The sequence below is a fragment of the Trichoplusia ni genome, chromosome 12 (genome assembly GCF_003590095.1).
Source record: "Trichoplusia ni isolate ovarian cell line Hi5 chromosome 12, tn1, whole genome shotgun sequence".
In the NCBI taxonomy this organism is placed as follows: Eukaryota; Metazoa; Arthropoda; class Insecta; order Lepidoptera; family Noctuidae; genus Trichoplusia; species Trichoplusia ni.
Window position 1 is genome coordinate 7,761,633 of NC_039489.1, and position 11,327 is coordinate 7,772,959.

Below are 11,327 nucleotides of genomic sequence, written 5' to 3' on the forward strand. Positions count from 1 at the left end.
TTGCACAAATTGCATAGGAAACATTAATAAAATGTCAAAAATGTGAATTCATACTCTATGGCACGGATTGTCAAGTGGGCTATAAATCCCCGCGTTGTCAGTGTAATCTACGCTTGTTCTGAATCTGGATGTCTTTGGGACACGACACTTAAATTCTTTATAGCTTTACAGCAATAAATTACAGAAAAACAATATTGATACTTATGTATTGCAGAGAACATAGAATGACGATGGACTTTTATAGCTCAAATTCACGCTTACCTCCGCGATCCGGGGCTGTTTTAGATCGAGAAGAGCTTTAACGAGATTCTTTCTTACTAGAGTACCAGGAACATAGGCTTTTACTATTTGAATTTATCCATGTTTAAAGCACCTTGACATTAAATTGCCTATGAGATGCCAAAACTACTAAGTACTTACGATACATTGCAAACGAATAAATAATTATATTGAATTTTGTTGCTAACGTAAGTTCTGCCACAGCTATGACCCTGTTTATGTAGCCCCATCTACATAATATGAATATGAAAGCATAGATCACGGTAATATTATAAAACTCAGCGTTGATTACATCATCTTTACCATCATCAACATTAATTATGGAATAGATTAGAATATTAAACATATTACTTAAAAAGAAACTCTCACTTTCCTTTGTGTAATAAAAATAATTTTAAATGAAATTAGAAACAATTGGAGATTCGGTAATTTCTCTGAATGGGCATTGTTCTTTTTCAATTTTCATTTGTTTTGTCATAAGATTGCTATGCTGGTAATAAAATATAATGTTCTTTAATAATGTTATTGTGTCTTGCATGTGTATCATTATTTTTAAGTTATTGCCTTCGTAGTCGAAATATAAGGTTCTGGTTTGCCAGATTTGAACAATGCTGTTTTATTGGATTAACTTAATTTCTTCATTATTTGTCTCAAATTAAAGTGTGTATTGCTTCGAAATGATTTTGCTCTACTATACCCTATGACATTTTCAATAAAGATCTTTAACTACGCCTTATAGACTATATACAACTACTGCTAGTTTATTGATAGGATTACATTGATTGATTATTTTAGTTGCCAAATCGTATCATGTAGGTATTTTTTATTTGCAAACTGGAATATGAGGTTATTTAAGAACCAATCTTCAGTTTAGTCAAATCAGTTTAGAGAAATTATATCTACTATTTCTTAGATTTTTTTCTTACTATATTTATTAGATACTTGACTTCTATTTAAGTGGTATTCAGTCAAATATTGATACTTAAGTATTATGATACTTATGTTCAGGAAGGATTTAGGGGATTCAAGAGAATAATACAAAAAAAAATATAAACATTCCACACATTTTATTAAATCAGCCTCAACTCAAAGTACATGTACTTTGTCAAGTTACATTATAACAAAGCATATAAAAGCTAAAGAAGTAATAACAGGTAATTATCTACAACTGTCCGCGCATCAAATACAATGCTATGCGGCCATCAATATATCCCAACTGTTCAGCAAAACTACGACGATACAATTTCATATTTGGTCAGTTGTTTAAAAATGGTAACAGTATTGAAATCGATAAGATTCCATGAGTATCGATTAAGTAACAGTATTCGTAATTCGTTCTGCAACGCATCAACTAGGCCGTCACACGTCACGTCGCAGCGAGTGCGGGCGAACAGCACCAAGACATTCATCAAATTTAGCAAAATATATATACACTAAAAATACTAATTGATCACATTTCTGAACTTAACCTACAAGGTACAAAGTGAGACTTAGCCTAGGGTCACTCAGTGCCATCCGTGCGACTGCTGCTGCTCGTGGTGGTGGTGGTGCTGCTCCTCCTCTTTCTTAATGTAGAAGGGCACGTGCACCTTCACGGGGTAGGGCACCTCCTTCACGAGGGGAACGGGCACTTCCTTGTACACGGGGTAAGGCTTGTCGATGGGCACCTTCACTTCGTAAGGAACCTTCTTCTCAACGGTGTAGGGGATCTTCTTGTACACGTCGTAAGGCTTGGGCACTGGGACCTTGATGTGCACTGGGTAAGGCTTCTCAACCTCGACCTTGTAGGGCTTGTCGACGGGGACCTTAACTTCGTAAGGCACGTGCTTGTGGACGGTGACGGGGTAAGGCTTCTCGACGGTGACTGGGTAGGGCTTGGGCACGTACACGTTGTAGGGCTTGTCGACAGGGACTTTGACTTCATAAGGCACCTTCTTGACGACTTCGTAGGGCTGGGGTACCTTGACTTCGTATTTCACGGGATAGGGGACCTTCTTCTCGACGGTGAAGGGTTGGGGCACGGGGACCTTGACTTCATAAGGTACTTTCTTCTCAACGGTGTAAGGAGTAGGTACTTTAACTTTCACTTCGTAAGGTTTGTCAACGTGGACCTTGACTTCATAAGGCACCTTCTTCTCCACTGTGTAGGGCTCAGGGACGTACACGGGGTATTTGACGTACTCCTTCACGGTGTATGGTACTTTCTTCTCGACGGTGTAGGGTTGGGGTACGGGCACCTTGACTTCATAAGGCACTTTCTTCTCAACGGTGTAAGGCACGTGTTTCTCGACGGTGTAAGGTACAGGGATCTTCTTGACTACTTCGATGGTCTTGACGTGCTCGTGGTGTTGGTGTCCGTGTCCGTGGCTCTCCTCGGAGGAGATGGGTTTCCAGCCGCCGCTGGAGCCACCGAAGTCACCGCCGCCGTAGCCGTAGCTGTCGCCGCCGCCGTGTCCGTAGCTCTCGCCGCCGTGGCTGAGGCCCTCGCCGCCGCCGTAGTGGCCGAAGCTCAGACCCTCTCCGCCGTGACCGAAACTCTCTCCGCCGAAGCTGTGACCTCCGTAACCGCCACCGCCGCCGCCGCCATAGTGACCGATGTCATAGATTCCTCGTTTCTCCTGCTTCTTATCTTCGGCCGCGGCCTGTTTCGGTGCGCCTTTCTCCTCACTGGCAAAGGCCACCACGGCCAGCGATACCACCAATACAACCTGCAGACAGAAACACAGAGTCAGAAACTGATACGTAAGCGTTACATAATAATTAGTAAAACGATGTTAGTGTACCAAAAGGGTAATGTCACCGATTAATAAAATTGAGACCGCAAGACTTCCTTGAACATTAAATAATAGTGTTGTAAGATTATAATCCTAAGCTGCACCCCCGTCATCGAATACGCAACAAAGTAAAAGTTGCAACGAACCAGTTAAACTCATATCGATACGGAATACAAAATTCACACTTTCTCTCAATGTTATATCGCATAATCTCAATTCCCAACGAGCATTGTTCGTCGATGTTACTAAAAACGTATTTATCGTGAGTTTCACTTCCCTACCTATTAATCTTAGTACCTATCAATTAAGCTTGATTTATTCAGTCAGTTTACGCATCCATCATTTTAATTAGAACTGTGTCGATTTAATTAATTCGAGCAAAAAGATTCAGATTAATTTAAGTTCCTAATTCACCGGAACGAAGCTACTGTAAAGTTTAAGTTTATTTTTCATTAGGTACATTAAGTTTAAAGGACAAAACTACAATAATTGTGATTACATTTTAAAATGTACTGGTCTCAATAAACTGGAAAACGTTGAAGTGATTGTATTAAACGCCATTAAACCGTTTACGAAACATACAGCTTTCTACAAGTAAGTATAAAGTTTAATAACTAATGTATTACGATTACAGTCTGCATCCACTACGCAATCGAAAAATAGAGCAAGTTGCATAACACAACAATTAGAAGATAATATCTCTTGAATGTTTATGCATTAACAGTGAAAAGGTAATTGTTGAGGTTACACGACCTTCGGAAACATTCGAAGTGGTTTTGAATGCCTTCAAAGCGGTTGGCCTGAATTTTCAAGGCACGGATGGACTGAAAGCGGCATTCACTCCGAAATATTGCACTGACCTAACCTAACAAAAGGTTTCTGATGTAAAGACATATGGAAACATGTCAAATGAAATGAGTCTTTTGGGAAAATAAGCAAAAGGGGAAATCCTAGAATTGGATATTATTACGTGTAAAACACACGGTAGCACTTTAAGAATAATCAAGTATCCGCTGACGTCATTCAGATCAATATTAGAATAGAAACGTCTAAGTCAAGTGCTCATAAAATTTACAACTTCATCGTTTACATAAGATGTGTTGGAATGCATTTTAACGAGGCTAAGATATAATAGATTTGAGAAACACATGGTCTGTTATGAAGCGGTAACTTAGTGCCTGTACTAAGAGCCTAAAGCAGAAACTGCCGTTGTATAAGCGAGATAGAGCAATACATTGGATTACTTTGTCTTGCTTCCACAGTTGTGCTTTGAATGTATTACCAACATTTCTGTTATATTACCTGGAAATGCATGTTTAAACTGCAATAAACTTGAGAGCAGGAAGCTGTTATGTTCAAATGGTTGAAGAAAGTAGATGGCGCTAGTGGCCAAGTAAATTATTGTCGCAACTTGAATAGTGATTACCAAGATTAACGGTTGATGTTAGAACTCCTTATTCGGCATTTTTGATGCTTGCAACTTTTATTTGATTTAGTACCACATTAATCGGTAATAACACACTTGATTGATCGGGATCTTCTCAGCTTTATTTTTAGACTTAATGGGGAGTTTCTCCACTTATGTAAACCATTAAGTTTTTTTAATTATTTTATCATTAGCAAAAATGTAACAAAGGTAAACCATGTCAATAAGAGTCTATCTATCCCGTACTGAAATCAACAAAGCAGTGCGAAAAAAATCTGGATCAAGTAACTGGTTCCACTTAACGAGCGTTTAACCCAGTTAATTCAACCAATAACAATGAGTCATCAAGGTAAATACATACATACATATATTATGTTCTTGTTGTGCACCGGGCTATATTAATTACGACATAATATAGTGAAAGTGCTCGTGGATTTACACGTAACACGCTCTTACTAAGGTTGTCTTAAAAGACAAGATACACACGCTTTTGTTTTGTTTTTAATGGCTGGGTATAAAAAAACAATTGCGTATTCTGAATTTGAAATTGGATTGTAGATGGAATATGAATTCCATTTCGGAAAACAATTGAATTTGAATTTTGTAAATTGAATTCGTTTTATGAGTTCGTGAGGAGTTTTTCTTTTTGATCTTTAAACTTTTATACGTAAGTTTCTGCGTCAATTGCAACTTATAAAACAAACCTAAACTTTCACACATCAGTTTCCTACGATTAACTTTCAAAGCGAAATCGTATCGAGAGACGTTAGTATCGTATCCGTCATATGAATCGGATTTCCAGGGTCAATGATCTCGCTAAACCAGTTTGTGTTCACAATTCACGAATGTCTTAGATTTGCCGCCAAAAGCGAAAACGAGTACGAACACTACGAACGTACGATACATATTAAATTTTACGCTGACGAGGTAAACAAATGAATGTTTGTCTCGTTTGAAAGTAGGGTTTTGTCTAATCCGTTTCTGGAATAATTATGTTTAGAAATCGTAATTTGAATCACAAAAATAAAAACAACAGAGATTGTGTATAATTGCTGTCTTGATGAAATCGTGACATGAATAAAAAACGAGACCAAAATTATTAAAAAGCTATCATTAAAATTTAATCTTACAAAACGAATGATATAATCGTATTTATTTACAAAAATGATTCGACAAAACGCATTATGCTAGTCGAGCATCTAGTCGATTATCGTGTAACGTTGTAGTCAATTAAAGTTGACGTACAAATCTACTGTCGGATCCATCCGCATGTGTCATAACTGGCCCGCGGACCGCGGTGCGTGACTTTTACGTAATTAGTCGATTATCAGTGTTATGCACTATTGACTAACATTGGTGCATCACTATGTAGTGCAATCTGTCGGACGTATCAAGTTTCTTATATTTTTCTGATCTAGTTTCTGTGGAGGTTTTATACTTCTACATTTAATATGCTATTGAATATTCGTATTTCAAAAAAACAGATTTTGTACTATTTTATCGTTATTAGATTGATAATATGCTATAATTTTCTTTCTAAGCATTTTCAGAACAGTTTTCCCGTCTTATTTTTTGGCTGGTCCTGTACTTTAAGTCTTCGTTTGTAAGAGATTTCTTAGTTTTCTTCTGTAGTTTTTATATTACCAAATTAATCATCATCATCTCAGCCTCAATTACCAAATTACTCCAGTTTATTACTTTTCCGTATTTTATTTCAATTTAGTTTTGCTCATCATAACGAGATCGAAATTAATAAACAAGCAGTTATCAATGAAGATTAATTTAAGTGTCTTAATCTGAAATGTAACAGCTTTAATGGATGTACATTAACTTTTATAAATTAATCTTCAATCGATTTATGATAAGATGTTACCGATTCGATATCTATACTTTAATCCATAAAAAGAATAATTTCTTTATTAATGTTTTATTTATTGAGTGTTATCTAGACTGTTTATTAGTGAATTATAATAAACAGGAATATATTGCTTCTGAGGAATTTAAGCCACAGTTTTATTCTCTACAGACATGATCTTTTAAGGTTTTCTGCACTACAACACGACAAAAGACATTCTAATTTCGTAACAAATTCTAACAAGCGGATATTAATAAGAAAATTATTTTATTACCGCAATTTGCATGTCTTGAGCGGAAATTAATGACGGCCATTGTTATTTTGAAATTAATCGAATAACGATTACGATTAACCACAGCGCAGCACTAAATTGAATGCTGCTCTATATTTGACATTCTATTCATTTAAATAAGGAGGTTTTATGTAAAATTAAGGCCGGAGAAGAAGTTGAAGTTCAGGCTTAAGTCTAGGCTCTAAAAAAAAATTTTGCCGCTTTAATCCTAGTCAGTCTTGTATAAGTATATTTTGATTGATGAATACTATACTGTGAGCTTAAGCACAGCCGAAATATTCGAACTTTGTGTTAATATGGCATTGGACAGAATCAGAAAAAATATAGTAATAAGTGAAACAATAAGCAAGTACAAATAATGTCTGCATTTGAACTAAAAGATAACATATTATTAATTTGTACTTGAACACCGTGTCTCAAAGTGTATAATTTTCGACTTTCTACTTTAAAGGGAAAAGTGAAATGAAAATTATAGTGAAACAGGTTGTTTGAGGAAGAAAATTATGTTATGTGATACTTTAGAATTATTATGCACTTGTACATAATTACGGGCGGAAGTGAAGCTTGGCGGGGAGATTTCTTTCTTATAGCGATGCGTAGTTTTGGTCCGTTTGAACTATTAAATGTAGTAAAACAAAATAGTCTGGAATTAATTTTAAGTCTTTTGGATTGATTAATAAAAAAAGCGAAAAAAAACCGGTTGGGTTCTAGGTATAGTTAAAAATAGTCAAGAAATATGATGTCAAGTGGAGCTTTGTGATCGGTGATAATTGTATTAAAGTTACCGCGAAGATATGGTTAATTAGGTTTAAGAACCGCAAGCGTTATTATTGTTCAGATTTTGGTCAAAACAAAGCTATAATTTAAATAGTTACACATTTTTTTACCATTTGCGTCATTACTTAGAAATATTTTTAGTAAGCTTTTAAGAAGTTTAGGCGATTAAAATCCGAATTAAGGGATGTAAAATTACTAATACGAAAATCCTTTTGCAAATATTGGATTTGAATTAATCTACTTCTAAATCGAACGCGTTTAAAATTTGGATTTAGAATAGGCGCACTTTTTTCGAAAACTCGATTCCTAAATATATTTTTTTTTTACACTTTTGGCACAAACACTTGCACTGCACTATCGTAAAACTCACCAATAGCTTCATGTTGCTGTATGTCTTCGTTCGTTCGCCGAAGACTGGTTGTGTGGTGCGACTATGTTACCATCATGTTATATAGTGTCCCTCCCACTTTTTGAACGGCGTTAAGATACGGACGAAGAAGGGTGAACGTTTGGGCCCGATAATGACATGTATTAATTGTAACTTACACTTATAATCTCGCATTCCATTTTTAAACTAGAACACTCGATCTAATTATGTTTAATTGTGAATCGAGAAGATTCGACAATCGATTGTTTGATTCGTTTCGCTCGATAAATGTTTGACTTAACATTGAGATGTAATGACAGTTAAAATGTCGATTTGTTAATTTAAATTTGCATAGAATATTAAGTGTTGATGTTCTTATGTTCCACTTCGTTGATATTTATTGTCGTGATTCGTGTTAAGTCGACGTGTTAGCTGAAATCTAGTTCAGGAGATTATTGGTTCTAGAATTATTAAATGTAGGTCAAACAGACTGGGTTCTCGAGCCTTCGATTATATATGTTTTGAGTTAATAGCCATTTTATTCAGAACTATAAAGCTGTATTACTCATTCATAGTGTCGTCTTTTGAATTGTTAGAATAGGCAAAGGCATAGCACAGATTTTCACTTAGGCTTATAATGTATTGAAGCGTTTTCCGTCTTATTCCTGTTTGAATTAGTTCTAAGCCTGCAAATTATTAGTAAATTTAAGAAATCTCTTTATTACCTTTAAGTATACCCTGGTACACAAAGATTCAAATCCTAAATAAGAGTAGTTTTAGTTTCTCGCTTGGAAAAAATAAAGATGATCTTGACGTTTATTCTAGTTACATAAAACCTATCCACGGACAGATATATTTCAATCTTTAATGAACAAGGTAACTACGACCAGCTCGCGGAGTTGAAGTTTTACAAGCAGGACAGCGCTATATATGGCGTAGAGCATTGTCTCTCTTCCACAACAGTATTACAGTAACACCCTCAGCCGGATTTTTCAATCATCATTTAACTTCTATCTGAGAATTCTCTTATTCTGATTCTTGAATCTGATTAAATATGGCCGTTTCACATATTTTCTACACAGCTGTCGAATCGTCAAACATGTTCGTTAGATAAATGTTATCTGGCGATTGAACAAACGGCCATTGCTCAGTTTTTCAGTTTGAGTTGTAACGATTTCCTGGAGAACAGATTCCTTTCACGTGACCAATGGTTACCAATAATCTTAGAGTTGAGGTAATAAATATATTTATGTCCATTTGATTACAGATAGCGCCATTACTGATGGTATCTGTTCACCGTTGTACCAACACTTTTAGTGTTTCCTGGTTTTGCTTAAATTTGAAAATATAAAAAGGCTATTTATTTTCTTTCAATGCATATAAATATAGTCTAAAGGGCTACTATGAATTCTGAAATTAAGTCAGTAGCATTCTCTGTGAAGCTCATTAGGGCTGATGCCTGCCAGAACAGTGGGCTTTTCTGCAAGGGTTTTGCAGCCCTGGTACACAAAAGGCAAAGGAAGGAACATGGGAGGTGCTCTTCAGTAAGATACTGCGACTCCCTTCTGCACAACCCAAGGTGGGAAGAGTCATTTGATGAGTTACCATCCTAAAAAAAGGTTGTGCTATTTCGTATGCGTTGAAGTTAGCCGTCTCACGCTCACAACTGGAAAACTGGACTATACTTTTTTTCGATTTATTATATTTTTTGTACTGAAATTGTCAGTGTCTTTTCTTTACCGGATGTAAAGGAAAGTAGCATAGACCTATCCTATCACTATGAACCGATGCAAATTATAGGTCAAAAAGGGGATGTGGATTATGTGGACCAGAGGACCACGTGTTGTGAAGCAATTTGGACGATACAGCTTTCCGCTTAACATACTAAAGATTGATAAGTCAGCGAAACGTCTATGGTATATTTTTAAATGCAATGTATATTGTTTAAAACGTTTAAATCAGATTTAATTAATTTGAAAGTAAAAAAAGCAATTGAATCTCACTTATCCGTTGACTGTTTCTTTGGTTACACAATTCAAGATTCGCAATTCAAATTCGCGAGAATTTTAAGTGTGCATTAAAAATGTTCTTTTTTCAAAACGGTGTTTCAAAATCTCATTTTATGTTTACAGTAATATGTGTGGAAAATTTGCTGTGTTGCCATAAAAATGTGCCTGATATTTAATTACATTAATTAAATCAATTTAAAAAGTTTATGTAGGTTATTGAAAAATATACCTTTATTCTCAGCTGCATCAACAAACGAAAATAAAAACAATGAAGCAAAATGGACGCTTCAATAAAATTACGCAACAATGATTATAATCATTAAAACATTTTTTTATATTCGTTTAATTAGTTTACTTAAACGTTATGTACGTTTTATAATAGACGATGTGAATGTGCCTTACATAATCTGTAGTAAGTTAATATCGGACGTACGCGGTCACGTGCAAATAAATGGTAACATTTAGAAACAAATGAAATTCTCTCTTGAAGTTTAAATCAAAATTATGTCACGTTATTGGAACAGAGGCTCTATCAAATATGGTGTATGATAGTATTTTTTTTACGGGGTGGTAAATAGTCCTTAGTATTTTGACTTCCTTAGCATAAATCTTTTGGAAAAAATGTCTGATGAAACAGCTACTAAGCTACGCATTTTTTAATAGATTGTAGAGTGAGAAATGAGGAATCGTGATGAATTTGAGGGTTTTTTCACCCAATTGATTTGATGTTTTTATTGCTACGGAACCGTCGGTGTAAATTAAGAACACAGGTGGTGTCTAAAGAGGTAATTTGCGTTTCATTATTCCTTGTAATCATAGTTATTGCACTTGATGCAACAGTTAACAGGTGCTAATAATATAGACTAATTTATATTTTATTTTAGTTACCTAAACAGTGATTAATTATTCGAGTTATTTATGTTATTTTATCATCTTTACGTTATGAAATATGAGTCATATTTACAACCAACTTTTCCAGATTGGATGAATCGATTTCGTTGATTCTTTTTTATTAAACGGGGATTAGCTGCCATTTGTTCCCATTTAGTTTGGACTTGTAGTTTTTTATTATAAGGCGGTTGTATGATTTTGTTGTTAAGAAATACATATATTATTAGTGAGTTCTAGCTGTGCTATTCTTTTTAGGTATGTGTATATAACTGTATATCTAATGGGAAACAAACAATATTTACTAGGTATTCAGTCAAGTTACGGGTCAGTGACCTTTTCTTATAGAAGCATAATAAGTCATTTATTTTAATTTCATCCCTGCTTACTAAATGAGAGCATCTGTGAAACTAGTAGGTAAGTGTTCGTATGTTCTAACCTTTTGTGTTTAAATAATAATTGTTTTTATAACATTTACGACATCATACATTTTTAATTGACGATAATTCATATCCCATTAGAATGGAAATTACATTTAAAAACAACACAATCACCCACATTTGTATAACAAAATATAATTAAAAGATCAACGCAACTGCTTAATTAAAATTCACAAAGAAACAAATTGCTTGTTTCGGTATATTTGACGCAACGCAAAAA

At 35.0% G+C, this 11,327-nt stretch overlaps 1 protein-coding gene across 1 annotated transcript; it reads right to left on the reverse strand.

Moving 5' to 3' along the window:
• Positions 1 to 1,327: 1,327 nt before the first annotated feature.
• On the reverse strand, positions 1,328 to 7,906 carry LOC113499477 (titin-like). The gene is made up of 2 exons (XM_026879982.1): positions 7,774 to 7,906; positions 1,328 to 2,987 (listed from the first exon to the last, which is right to left on the reverse strand). Exons 1-2 carry the CDS (start codon positions 7,783 to 7,785, stop codon positions 1,785 to 1,787), a joined length of 1,215 nt encoding a protein of 404 aa, XP_026735783.1. The 5' UTR covers positions 7,786 to 7,906; the 3' UTR covers positions 1,328 to 1,784.
• Positions 7,907 to 11,327: the final 3,421 nt, after the last annotated feature.